The sequence below is a fragment of the Ochotona princeps genome, chromosome 21 (genome assembly GCF_030435755.1).
Source record: "Ochotona princeps isolate mOchPri1 chromosome 21, mOchPri1.hap1, whole genome shotgun sequence".
Taxonomy (NCBI): Eukaryota; Metazoa; Chordata; class Mammalia; order Lagomorpha; family Ochotonidae; genus Ochotona; species Ochotona princeps.
The window spans coordinates 3452518-3466587 of NC_080852.1; the positions used below are offsets into that span (position 1 = coordinate 3452518).

Consider the following 14070-nt stretch of genomic DNA (forward strand, 5'->3'; position numbering starts at 1 on the left):
TGAAAATGTATCTTGGGAGGTGGCAGCTGTGATTCAAGTGTTTGGGATCGTGAAAAGACCCATATATACTTCCAGATTTATGGTGACAGGCTGGCAAATTGCTAGAAGAAACCTGTACATGGAGACTATAGAATGCTGTGTTTCACCAGTTGTTCTTCTGGAAAAAACTCAAAGTAAAAATCAAATATAATTCAGGTCATCATTTACTGAAAGAAGTATCAACTTCCCTGCTGACCTACCTGGAAGTCTCTGCTTGACAGAGTTCTCCACTGTCCATGGTGCTGATTCTTGCTCCAACTTGAAGATCACATCAGGCTTTGTCATGCAGTACCCTGTGAATGGAGAATGATGCAGATTTTCCAAAATCACCATTAGTCCTACCAACTACTACACTTTATAAACTTCTCTTTCATTAGCAAACTATACAGAAGTGTTCTTTAAGGCATGACAGAACTTCACTCACCCAAGGACAGCAGATTGTTATAGGTCTCAAGCATCACCTCCCTGTACAGAGTCCGCTGAGTATTGTCCATTGTCTGCCATTCTTCCCGGGTAAAGTCCACAGTCACATCTTCAAAGGACACCAACACCTATAATAGCACATGTCTCCTCAGCTCTGGATCATTAAATAGAAACACTGACAGTGCATTTTCTGTATATTTAATTTGCAACTTCTATGGAAGTAGTTTAATTTATAATTTATACAGCATCACAGAGTAACAGTTAAATGAAAATATCTTGTGTTGTATTACTTTTGCAATTCCAATATTACAACAGAATATTCTTGATTCTCTTAAAGGCTGTATTCTCTAAAGATTCTAATTCTAATGAACTGTTGAAGGCATTGTTGTTGTTGTTTTTTTAAAGATTTATTTATTTTTATTACAAAGTGAGATGTATAGAGAGGAGGAGACACAGAGAGGAAGATCTTCCGTCCGATGATTCACTCCCCAAGTGAGCCGAAATGGCTGGTGCTGCACCAATCTGAAGCCAGGAACCAGGAAACTCCTCCAGGTCTCCCACACAGGTGCAGGGTCCCAATACTTTGGGCCGTCCTCGACTGCTTTCCCAGGCCACAAGCAAGAAGCAGGCTCACAGTTGGTCCTTGAAACATGCAACAAAACTTAGTAGTGAGGGGTGTGTCGGGGGTGCACTCGGCAAGGGGCCACACCACCACAGTGCCAGCACACACCGGCACCCCCCAAGCTCAGCCCTCGGAGGCATCGTGGCTGAGAGGGCCGCTGGGTGTTGGCCCAGCCCGCCCATGGAACCCTGCGAGTCCCGGTGGCCGCTCGCACTGCAGGCTGACATGCAGGGGGAGGAGCAGGGCCGAGCGCGCCCGCCGGGCTCCCGCACCCCGAGGGAAGCTGAGGCAGCCAGGGAGGGCCCCGAAAGTAGAGCAGGTGGCAGCAAGCGGAGCGGCCTACTGAGGGGCGCGGGGGGACGCCGCCACAGCCCTCCTCCCGCTCCTGAAGGCATCGTTAGAATAGCTCTCCAAGTGGAAGATATCACTCAGTTTCCTTTATTGCCACTCTAATTTTCAACTAAACTAACATAAGTAACCTTACTGACAATGAGCTGAAATATTAACTCAGCATCTATAACACTAAGCTGAGTTTAATTCTTCTCTGTGTGTTCAATTTGCATCTTCTAGGAATGCAGCTTAATTTACAATCTATTTGGCAACCAGGTAAAAACAAAACATTTTGTCCTGTATCATGTTTGCAATTCTGAAGCTATAATTCCATTCTTATTCTGTATCAGACTGTTTTCTCTAATAAACTTAAAATGAGTTCATTGTGCAATCTTTAGATACACATGAGGTAAAAGTCATGCTAGATTAGATAATTAAGATAAATGCTTTCTATTGCACAAGATAACGAGAAAATTATTAAGTAGCTTACTAATGATTTCATTATACATACTGAAATACTTTAAAATTCCGTTTTCTTAATTCAAAGTGAAATAATGAAATACTGAAAACATTTTTAAACTTTACATCCATGAATAAATATTTCCTTCAGCTTATACTGGAATTAAATATATATGATCATATATATCAATAACACATTTATATGTACATACTCAAGACAAAAAATATGAAATACATATGCATGTAATTCTAGTGTATAAATATAAAACTATATATATTTCTTTTTTTCACTTTTGAGTATGCACATATTAAAACTTTCTACTTTGTTTTTGCTTTACTTTTTATGGAATAACATACTTAAACTGAAGTTTTAATTTCCACATAGTAAACTACAGCTTAGGGGGAAAACAAATGATAGTCTCATAAAGAACTATCTTCTTCTGAGAATTAGTTGGTATCAGCCAGTCACAGCCTGCTAGCTGAACAGAAGATATACATATAAGACAAATGCCATGCTGTAACAAACCTAATCCTTTTTTTTAATGTTCTGGAAGCCCTTTAGCATTTACCAATTTTCTGGGTTTGCCTTTTGTTCCAGAAATTTATTTACTAATTTAAGATAAAAACAGCTAATGTAGCATATATACATACATTTAACAGTATGATACTTCTTTTGAATCTTCCCTTTTCCCCTGTTACTCTCTTAAGCATTTGGAATAACATGCTTGAAATTCACATTGTATTCAAGATCTTAATTTTTGAGTAACTGATTCAAAGAACAGTAAAATGACCAATTTCATAGGTAAGCACTATAAATATAATGAAATTAAAAGATGTTTCAATGATACAATTTACAAACAAATATCATTTAAACTGCAGTAGGATATCATCATTCGCTGTGTGACAAAGATGTAAATCAAATGTAACAAACCATGTTTGCATCAATGCCTGTATATAAAACATTGTTTCTTCCCTACCTTTATTGTTGCTGCTTGTGATTCTTTAAGCTACTCTACATAACAAAATATCATATTGGCATATCTGTATTTAGGATGTTTTTTAAAAAAGATTTATTTAGTTTTATTACAAGGTCAGATATACACAGAGGAGGAGAGATATACAGAGAGGAAGATCTTCCATCTGATGATTCACTCCCCAAGCGAGCACAACAGCCGGTGCTGTGCCAATTTGAAGCCAGGAACCAGGAACTCTTCTGGGTCTCCCACGCAGGTGTAGGGTCCCAAAGCTTTAGGCTATCCTTAACTGCTTTCCCAGGCCAAAAGCAGGGAGCTGGATGGGAAGTGGAGCTGCTGGGATTAGAACCGGCGTTCATATGGGATCCTGGTGTGTTCAACACGAAGACTTTAGCTGCTAGGCCACACTGCCAGGCCCTGTATTTAGGATATTTCACTTAACATTTTATACTCTAGTAATACTAATTTTGATATAATACACAGAATTTTGTTTTCACAGATGAAAAACAGGTTGTTGCACACATACACTGTTTTCCTTATTCAATTATCTAATGATGGACACCTCAATTCATTCCACATCTTGTGTATTATGAATAGTGCTGTTATAAAATAGATCGTATCTCTTTCATACAGCGCCACCCAAACTCTTGGGCTTACCAGTGGGGCTAGAATTACACAGGGTGTGACCCACACATCCTGCACAGAATCTACTCCCAGCTATGGTTCTTGAGTGCTAGTTAATGTTATGGCCCTGCCTAATGTGACCAGTCTCCTGATCCATCATCATTTCAGGTAATAAGCTATCCTGCTGGACAAGCTTTTGCATGAACTGGTGTTCATCAACCAGTATTGTTAAGTGATTACAAGTTCTTCAAAGGAAGAGTTATTGCCTTTGGGAGTCTTTACGATTGACTTAGATCTCAGAAGCACAGTGGAATCAACCTGGAGCTACCTAAGCAACGATTCAGACAACCTAATACTCCAGAGCTCCCTGGCAGGGTGGCCAATAGGCACAGCCTGGACACAGCTCACCAGGAGCACATGGTAGCTGGAGTCGGGATCTGAGCAGGACACCCTATCCTGGAGCCCACCAGCAGCCTCCCAACTGCTGGAAGTTTAAATCTCCAGGCCCAAAGTTGCACCCTTCCCCAATCCCATTCACTGTCCAATGAGGGCACTGGGTGGGCCCTGGACCTACCCAGTCACGGAGACTTCCCCCCTCGGTGTACTCCCTCTGAAGGAAGCAGGCCCCGAATCCAGGCTGGTGCGGGCATAATTCACCACATGCACATTGAGGCTGGAGTCAGCATCCGAGCAGTACACCCAATCCTGGAGCCCAAACAAGAGCTGAGAATTGTAAAGAGCTGAGCTATACAGAACCATCGAACCCTCTGACACTCATGAATATTAGGATTGGGAACAGGACACACTGGTCCAGGATGCATCAAGAGCAGTCTGCCGCTCAAAACAACATGCAAAGGAACCAGGTGGGGCAGGCCTAATATGTCTGATTAGGTGTCAGTGTGACTGAGATGCAGTTCCCAACTGGTGTACATGAGAGCTGAATGTTGGATGGACATGGTTTGGCTCCACCACAGCATCCACTGGTTTGCATACAAGATGGGACTAGACACAAAACTTATCCAGCAACTGCAACCACCAGTGTGTGGTAGGCTGATGTGTGTGACACACTGAGCTGGACCCTGGACTGGCAAGTAAACGGATATGTCTATGATTTCTTCAGGGATCCCCATCACTGAACCAATGGACGCAGAACTCCCAAAATGTGAACAAATGTGGAATGTGTGCATTAACCTTGGAGTGCACGTGTCAGAACTAGGCCGCCTCATTTGATGAATGAACATGCTCAGATGCACATAGGGGATATGGCAGTCTGTTGGAGCCTGCAGATGAAGGAGGGCAGAACAGATTACCAACTACCCCAGGGAAGTATTGACATCAAATATCTGGCTGGATGGAAACTCAAGTTGGAATGTCAACCAATCAACCTTGAAAGGATTTCTTATGAAAATCACTTCAACAGAACCTTCAGAGCATGCTCTGCATTGGCGACCGTGGGATATAAGATGGCCATTCCACATCCCAAGGTTCTATTGTGGGGATTCTGGGAGTGGCTTCTCTCCTACATCCCACCATGCCAGACACAGGAAGAAGAACATTTGGAAACAATGGTCTCATCCACTTCCACCTAATTCTCCATCCTTCCTAGCTTAATCAGCATCCACATGTGCATGCATGCTCCATTTTCAGCTATGTAAACATTAACAAGACAGAATTTGAAAAAGAACCATTAGAAATGAATTACTGTGATTCAAGACACATTCTATAGTATATATTTATGGCAACCAAAGCACACTCTTATTTGTAACTATACTTCCTATTGCTAATGAGAAAGAACCTCCCATGATCAGAGAAATACAGAAATCAAAAGTTTTCACTTTACATGGTCAACACCTGAGCTATAACAACAAAAATATGAAATAAGCATCCTAAGTACTGATCTCCAAGTCTCACAAAAATAAGAAGCAAAGTGTAGGAGTAGAAAAGGGAAATTCAAAATAAAGACTAATGAAGAAATAAGAACTATATTCAGAAATATTGAAGATAAAGGAAGCATTCATTGTTCTTAAAAGGAGAACTAAATCAGTAAAACTTTTGCTAGATGAAGCAAAAAGTAGGCTCAAGTACATAACATCAAAAAGAAGACAGACATATAATAATTGATATCACAGAAGTACAGTGGATCAGGGCTGTCTGGACAAAGTGGGTTCTGCCACTCCTTGGGATATATTCTTCCCATGTGGATCCCACCTTAAGTCCTGGCTGCTGCATTTTTTTTCCCTCTCTCTTTCTATTTTTTTTTTTTTTTGAATAAACATTTATCTACTTCTATTGGAAAGCCTAATATTTAAAAAAAAAAGGGAAAGAGAGAGACAGATACGATGATCATGCATTGCCTGATTCATGCCCCAAGTGGCCACAACTGCCCAAGCTGAGCCAAATTGAAGCCAGCAGCCTGGAGCTTTTTCCAGGTCTCCCACACATGCAGGGTCCCATGGCTTTGGGCCATCCTCCACTGATTTCCCATGCCACAATCAGGGAGCTGGATGAGAAGTGTGACCATCAGAATTATAACCAGCACCTATATGGAATCCCAGCATGCGCAAGGCAAGGACTTTACCCACTAGGTCACTGCGGAGGCCCAGCTGCTTTAGTTCTGATCCAGCTCCCTTCTAGTGCGTGTGGGAATGCAGAGGATGCTGCAAGTGCTTGATCCCCTGTACTGATCTGGGAGAACTGGGAAGAAGCTTCAACCTGGTCCTGCTTTAATCACTGTGGTCACTTGGAGAGGAATAAAACAGAAGGAAAATCTCTCTAACTCTCCCTCTTTCTCTATAGTTCTGCCTTGCATATCGATAAAATAATTCTTAAAAAAATTTTTTTTAAGATTTTATTATTATTGGAAAGCCGGATATACAGAGAGGAGGTGAGACAGAGAGGAAGATCTTCCGTCCAATGTTTCACTCCCCAAGTGAGCCGCAACGGGCCGGTACGTGCTGATCCGATGCCAGGACCAGGGACCTCTTCCGGGTCTCCCACACGGGTGCAGGTTCCCAAAGCTTTGGGCCATTCCCAACTGCTTTCCCAGGCCACAAGCAGGGAGCAGAATGGGAAGTGGAGCTGCCAGGATTAGAACCGGCGCTTATTTGGGATCCCGGGGCTTTCAAGGCGAGGACTTTAGCTGCTAGGCCACGCCGCTGGGCCCAAAATTTTTTTTAAATTGCAAAGTCAGATATACAGAGAGAAGAAAAGACAGACAGGAAGATCTTCCATCCGATGATTCACACCCTAAGTGGTTGCAATGGCCAGCGCTGCACCAATCTGAAGCTAGGAGCCAGGAATCTCCTCCAGGTCTCCCACACGGGTGCAGGGTCCCAAGGCTTTGGGCTGTCCTTGACTGCATTCTCAGGACACAAGCAGGGAGGCAGACAGACTGTGGCTTCAATGAAATTAGAACCGGTGCCATATGGGATCCCAGCATGTTCAAAGTGAGGACTTTAGCTACTAGGCCACCACGCCAGGCCTAATAAAATAAATCTTTACTGGAAAAATGGATGTGCAATGGATTGCTAGGGACTATCAACTGTAGTGATAAACAAATAAATCATAAAAAAGCTTAATTTCTGGATGCTTAGCATTAGGCTACAAACTGAATGAAAAAGACATCAAAAAACTTGATAAAACAGGCAGTTAACAGTGAATCAGGAATAAATCTCTTCAAACCAAAGGTCAACACTAGGTGTCTTCACTACTAAATTCTACCAAATTAACATCACATTTTCTAGAATTACTATAAAATTAAGATGAAGAAAATTATGCTAAGCATAATTATGCTAAGCCTAACAATACTTAGATTCCTTAACTAGACTGAATCAGCAATAGGACGATCTTAACTATGTCTGACTGTTTAAAATAGGGGGAAAAAAGATGGAATTGCTCAGTAAAAGTCCAATCTCCATTGCTGTATAATTAGTTCTCTATATATTTACTTAATGCTTCTTCTGAAATAATTGCTTATAGTCCAAAAATCTAGTTTAAAACCATTAAAAAGTCATAGACAAACACATCTGATAAAAAGATGTAAAATTCTGATCATGGGGCCCAGTGCGGTGGCCTTGTTGCTAAAGTCCTTGTATTGCATGCACCAGGATCCCATATGGTCACCGGTTATAATCCAGCAGCCCAGGCTTCCCCATTTGGGGAGGAAACCATGAGACCTAAGATTTTAATCTAATTCTCTCCTCCACTGTATATATCTGATTTTACAATAAATAAAATCTTTAATAAAAACATTCCTATTATACATGTAAAATAAATGAGACATCACATCAATAAGCTCACATACAATAGCCATGGTGCACCTAAAGAATGTAGAAAATGGGCCAATAAATGAAAACCAACAACCAAATATTTCACATAAACAAGATGGACCAGCATCATTAAAATTATCTTATAGAAAGCACTCAATGAATTTCTACATTTATTTTGTAATAACATTTATGTAAGTTGAGGAAATCTACAAATATATAAATATATCCAAATATACCTCAGTTGAGGTACACAGAAATAGGTCTCAATAAAATAGTATCTATAGATAACAAACCTATAGCCATTACACAACTGAATGCCAAAAAACCAAAAGCATTTCCTCTAAGATACGTAACCAAATTAGAATGACTACTTTTTATTGTTATGTAATATTCACACAAATAGACAAGGAAGTAAAAGGCACAAAAATATACTAAATTAGTATACTAAACAAGATAATAAATTACTTTTGAATCTAGATATCATTTGTTCATCTGATGTTATTAATAGTGAAACCTAATGAATGCCAAGAGATTGCATTCAGTCATTAAAAACAACAAATTCTTACTTGTTACAAAATAGATGAACATGGATGTAGTGAAATAAAATAAGGCAAATGTAGAAAAAACTAACATGTTATCATATATAACTGTTAAAAAATAGCTGCGAACTTAGAATTATGATTGCTACGGGTTGGTAAGAGTGAAGACCAGGGCTAGGAAGGAAGTAGAAAGGTAGCAAAGAGAGACAGAAGGAACAAGATCCAGTGTTCCATCCCAGTGCGTGGTGACTGCAGTTCACAATGATAAGGCAACTGGAACGGAGGACCCTGTGTGTTGTAAAACACACACACACACACACACACACACACACACACACACACACGGAAAGCCTGGGCACCTGGTTTACTCAGCTGATGCTGTGCATATAATTAAATAAAACATTGTACTCTATATTATTCAAATACAGGTTGAACAAACTCCACTGGATTTTTTTTTTTTTTAGAAATCAGAATCATCCCTTTACACTAAAATCTGTTAAAAAGATGTTAAACATCCCAGCTCTAGGCAGCTGTCTTTTTACACTGTACCTAGGTAAATGTTACACAGGTGGGAGAAAATCAGCTAAGAGCTGGTGGGCATCCTGGGCCTGGCTAATGCCAAATATGTGTTAACTATATCAGTGTGTCATCATAGCCGCAAATTCTTTTTCTCCTTTTCTTTTCTTTATTTTTTTAAGATATGTGGGAGGGACATCAGGACTATGTTAATGGAGCTGCCAGCAGCATGGTGGCTGCCAGTGGTACCTGAATCAGCCTGGACCCAATACTTGGAGCACTAGCAACAGTCATTGATGCCAAGTGCTGAATCCTGGGCTTGTTGGTAGCCAAAGCACCAACTGGCACCAGGCTTCGCCTGCTAGCTTCACCCAGCGGCAAGCTTTAGAGTCTTGGGGTGTGGAATTGTTACCTAGGGACATTCATGGATAAGTTCACTGTACATGTAGGTAAGAACTGAATCCTGAGGGATACCCAGTGACAGGGCCAATGCACTTGCAGGAAAATGAGGGGACTGAGACATGGTGGCTTGGAGAGGAGAGACTAGAAGCACTGTATAGGTCAGACCGATACACCAGCCCATATGAGAGCCCTGAGTAGGGATTTTTAGTAAAGAATGTTGCTGACCACCACATGCTAGCCCATGCAAAAGTTAGGGCTGGGGATCTGTCAGACAAGGCTAGATCCCACTGCCTGACTGAATGTTGGAACAGGGATGGGTCTGGTTAGGCAGGGCAATGACATTAGCATGAGAGAGAACCAGATCCAGGGGTAGATTCTGTGGGGGATATGTGGGCCTAAACCTGTGGAAATGCAAGTCCAACTGGTTAGGTCAAGAGCTGGGAGGGTGATGGGTTGAGCTAGGTGTGACCATAGAACCTGTCAACATTCATGGGTACAGACACTGAGAATAATCCAGGCATGTCCAAGCTACAGCACCAGAATATGCATCCTAAAAGAGGGTGTGCAGTAGCCTGGGCAACAACATTCATAAACTCTTACAAGGCCAAGATGGAGAGGCAGGCTATGCCAGGCAAGGGCATGAGTGAGATCTGGGTCTGGGAGTAGGCAGAATGAGAGAACTTGGGAAACTCTCCTCCTGGGTCATAGCTCCTGCTGGTGAGCACATGATCCACGTCTGGGGGTCAAGCAAGGTGGGCAGGTGGGCACGTTAGCTCCACCTGTTGGCAAACGTGTGGGCTGGCTGTGCAAAGGGGCAGATCAGGCAGGGCCAAGCAAATCTTAACTCACCAGCAAGTGCAGAAACCAGGCTGGAGCACAGGTCATTCCAGCTAGGATGTCACACCTAAAAGTGTTCATGGGCTAGGGATGGGAACAGACTGAGCAGGTCCAGGTTACAGTACCCACCAGCAAGAGCTGGGACTGCCCAGGCTCCAGCACTTGAAAGCAAAGGCCAAGACAGGTGAGGGACTATGCAAGCTGCATCAGAGAAACCACTAGAAAAAGCAAGATCTGTGGCGAGGAACAGGCCTGGCTGGGGAGCTAAGGGTATACCCTGACTAGGTTGTGGTTCCTACTGGTAAGTGCGAGGGCCAGAGTAGGGGTTCTTACATGGCTGCAGTTTATTTGGCACAAGTGTGGACTAGGTCTAATGTGTGCCAGACTGAGCTAGACTCTAGCAACCACTGGTGCTCATGAGAACAAGGCTTAATGTAGGATGGACTAGGCTATATCTCTCACTGCTGAGCTATGTATGAACTATGTCTGGGTGTGGACAATCCTGGGTTGGGCTGAAATACCCAACAGAAAAAAAACAGGATGGGTTGAAGGCCAATCAGGAAAGGCCACTGTTCCTGGTAAGACAGGAGATGGACAAAGTAGGGCTGCACCATGGACCCACTGGTCTGGCATTAGGATAAGTTCTCATGGATGAGCTTGTGCAATTCCTCTGTTGGGACACAGTCCCTGCAGGTGAGAGCAAGAACCATGACAGGGAGCAGCCTAGATCAGGCCAGGTTATGGTACCCAAGGGCATACCTTTGGCTCACGTCTGGGGCAAACCAGGCTGGGCCAGTTCATATCACCCACAGGCAAATCTGAGAGCCAGAATGGTATGTGGATCATGGTGAGTTGGGCCACAACACCACACAATTCACATTAGGGATCGGACTGGCAGCTGGTTGGACTGGCTAAGCTGTAGCTCCCACCTATGTGAGCTTGAACTGGGGGCAAGCCGGGACACACTGTAGTACTCAATGGCAAATGCCAAGCTGAGCTTCGCTATGCCAGACTCGGCCACAGCACATAACCATCACAAATGAGACCCATGGGAAAGCAGGCAAACCCAGGAGGGGGCTGCAGGGAGCTTCCCCACTGAGCCACTACTCCCAATGGTGAATGTGAGAGCTGGTACTTGGGTAGACCACTTCGGGCAGCGATATAACATCTGTTGGCCTGCATGTTTAGTGGAACTTGGAAAATCCAAGGTGGGCAGACTGTACCTATTGGTATGTGCATAAGCCAGAGTGGGTGAGGGTTGGGTTGGATGGGCTTTGCCACAGCATCACCTAGCAGATGATGGTTCTGGAGGAGGGAAACTCTTTCAAGTAAAACTACAGAAACACCTGCAGAGTGCGAGATCCAGGAATGGGAGAGAGCCCATGAGGGAAACAATGAGCACCTCTCTGATAGACTGCAACACTCATTGGTTTGTATAGAAGAGAGGGCTAGAGACAGATCTGATCCAGCAATATCAACCACCAACATGTGCATAAGCTGATTTAGGTGATTGAATGTCCTGGACCCTCTGTTGGCATGCACACAAAAGAAGCAGGTCTGGGATCACATCAGATCAAGTTTCTTTGGGGGTCCCCCCAACTGAATCACTGGATTCAGAACTCCAACCATGGAGAGAACTGCAGGTTCCATGGACTGACCATGGAGGGTATTTGTCAGAGCCAGGCCTCCTCAGTGGCTTCAATGGAGCAGTGAACAGCATATTCAGCTGCACATGGAGAACATGGCAATACATTCAGCCCACCATACTGACACTCCCTTACACTGTTTTACTCATTGTAACAGTGCTATCAATTTATTGTCAATATATCTCAGGGCAAATTGCAGTCATCTAGCGGCTAAAGTTCTCACCTTGAACATGTCAGGATTCCATATGGATACCAGTTCTGATCCCAGCAGTTACACTTCCCATCCAGCTCACTGCTCGTGGTCTGGGAAAGCAGTCGAGCATGGCCCAAACCCTTGGGACACTGCACCCATGTAGAGGACCCAGAAGAGTATTTGGGCTCCTGGCTTCATTTTAGTGCAGCACGGGCCATTTCAGTACACCTGGAAATGGAGGATCTTCCTCTCTGTCTCTCCTCCTCTCTGTATATCTGACTTTGTAATAAAAATAAATAAATCTTTTTAAAGAGTATATAAATCTTTAAATATATATATTTAAAACAGAAAACCTGGAGACGAAGTTTCAATCAGCTTTGACAGTTCCAATGTTTAGTCATCAAAATTTTACCTTCTTTCTCTCACATTTTTTTCATTTTTGCTTAAAAACTATCATCATACTCCTCAAATACAAGGTAAAGCAAGCTGAGAAGTAAACAAACAACTTACTGAAGGTGTGTTGGTGTTCTCCAGCCTGGGAAGCATGTAGCAGGCTGCAGGGCTACACCTGCAAGAGAAGGTGGAGACAGGGAGTCATGCATTGGTCTTGATTGTTCCTAGCCTCTTCAGTGGTTCCCACTGTGCTCAGCAACGTCAATTTGGAGGCAGACACAGTGGCTGGAGAAATAAAATCCATCAGCTATCCTGGGCAAGAATAGTGCCTTACAAGTGCCAGAAAGGCATCCTTGAAATAGTATCAATAATTTCAATAATGGCAGTGATTAAACCAAGTAACCATCAGGTCAATGCAAACAATTGCTACTTCTTTAAAATTAATGTTACTGGGACTGGCACTGTAGCTTAGTGACTAAACTCCTCACCTTGCACATACAGGGATCCCATATGGATGCTGGTTTATATCCTGGCTGCTCTATTTCCCATCAAGCACCCTGCTTGTGGCCTGTGAAAGCAGTCAAGGACAGAACAATACCTTGTGAGCCTGCATTGTATGGGAGACTCACATGAGGCTGTATTCCTGGCTTCTGCTTTGGCTCAGCTGCAGCCACTGTGGGTGATCTGGGGAGTGAGGCAGCAGATGGAAGATCTTTCTGTCTCTGCTACTGTAAATCTGACTTTCCAATGAAAATTTTTAACAAATTAAAAAAAACCATAATGTTACTGCTAAGCACTAACTTATTTTTTCAACAAGTATTGTTCACATTACAAAATACCATAGAAAAACCACTTTGTCACTAAAATGTATGCTTCAGAAAAATAACTGCATGGTATTAAGTACTTCAATGTTTCTACATTCAAAGTAATTTTGTGAAGAACTATATATGAAAATTGAATAGGACATTTAATCTAGAGTTTCTTAGTAATTGTTCCAAAAGAAAATTCCTCAGTATTCAATGACACTTTCCAGTTCCTAAAACCTCAACAACACTTGACTTTGACATTTCATTTGCCTCAGCCCATAGGACATCCATAAATATGACAGCAACATAGTTTGAGAAATCTTTTTATTTTACCTCATGAAACAGTTACATTATGGCAACAGCGAGAGAAAACCATTAGATTTGAATGAGTGAATGTCATGATACAGGAAGCTGGGCTGCTGTTTTGGGTAGATCATATCTGATACCCAAATGCCTCTAGGTCAGCATGCCGGGCCCTGATTGTAATTTTTTTTTTATTTTTTATTAATTCATTTCATAACCTATTCTTCAAAACACAAGCACACTAATATTCCCTTTCCCCCAAAACTCTAGAGCTGAAACAATCACTGTAATTTATGTCACTGATGTGTGACCATCACTTATGGTTACATTTATATTCAAATGCAAAATACCCCATACAGGAAAATCACATCCAATGTGGATTGGAGTTTGACATAGTAAAATAAACTTGGAGATTTTGAAATGATTTATTGCATTCTTTTACATGTTAAAAAACACCTAAGAACTATGGGCCTGGAGGTTTAAACTTCCAGCAGCCAGGAGGCTTTTGGTGGGCTCCAGGATGGGTCGTCCTGCTCGGATCCTGACTCCAGCCACCATGTTCAAGTAGTGAGCTGTCGCCAGGCCTGCCTGGTTTTGGGGCTGCTTCCTTCGGGATGAGTACACCAAGGGAGGAGGTCTCCGTGACTGGATAGGTCCAGGGACAACCTACCCCCTCACATTGGGCGGTAAATGGGA

The 14070-nt window shown here is 42.6% G+C and overlaps 1 protein-coding gene and 1 pseudogene across 1 annotated transcript in view; one reads left to right on the plus strand and one right to left on the minus strand.

Moving 5' to 3' along the window:
• The window catches only part of LOC131482929 (zinc finger protein 850-like), a 420589-nt pseudogene that overhangs the window by 199373 nt on the left and 207146 nt on the right, over window positions 1–14070 (plus strand).
• The window catches only part of LOC131482914 (zinc finger protein 510-like), a 138740-nt gene that overhangs the window by 118720 nt on the left and 5950 nt on the right, over window positions 1–14070 (minus strand). Inside the window, exons 2-4 of the mRNA XM_058679146.1 lie at window positions 12383–12440; window positions 464–590; window positions 240–332 (exon numbers count right to left, since the gene is read on the minus strand). Of these exons, the coding sequence (XP_058535129.1) occupies window positions 240–332; window positions 464–590; window positions 12383–12418 (256 nt within the window). The 5' untranslated portion in view covers window positions 12419–12440. The remainder of the gene's footprint in view (window positions 1–239; window positions 333–463; window positions 591–12382; window positions 12441–14070) is intronic.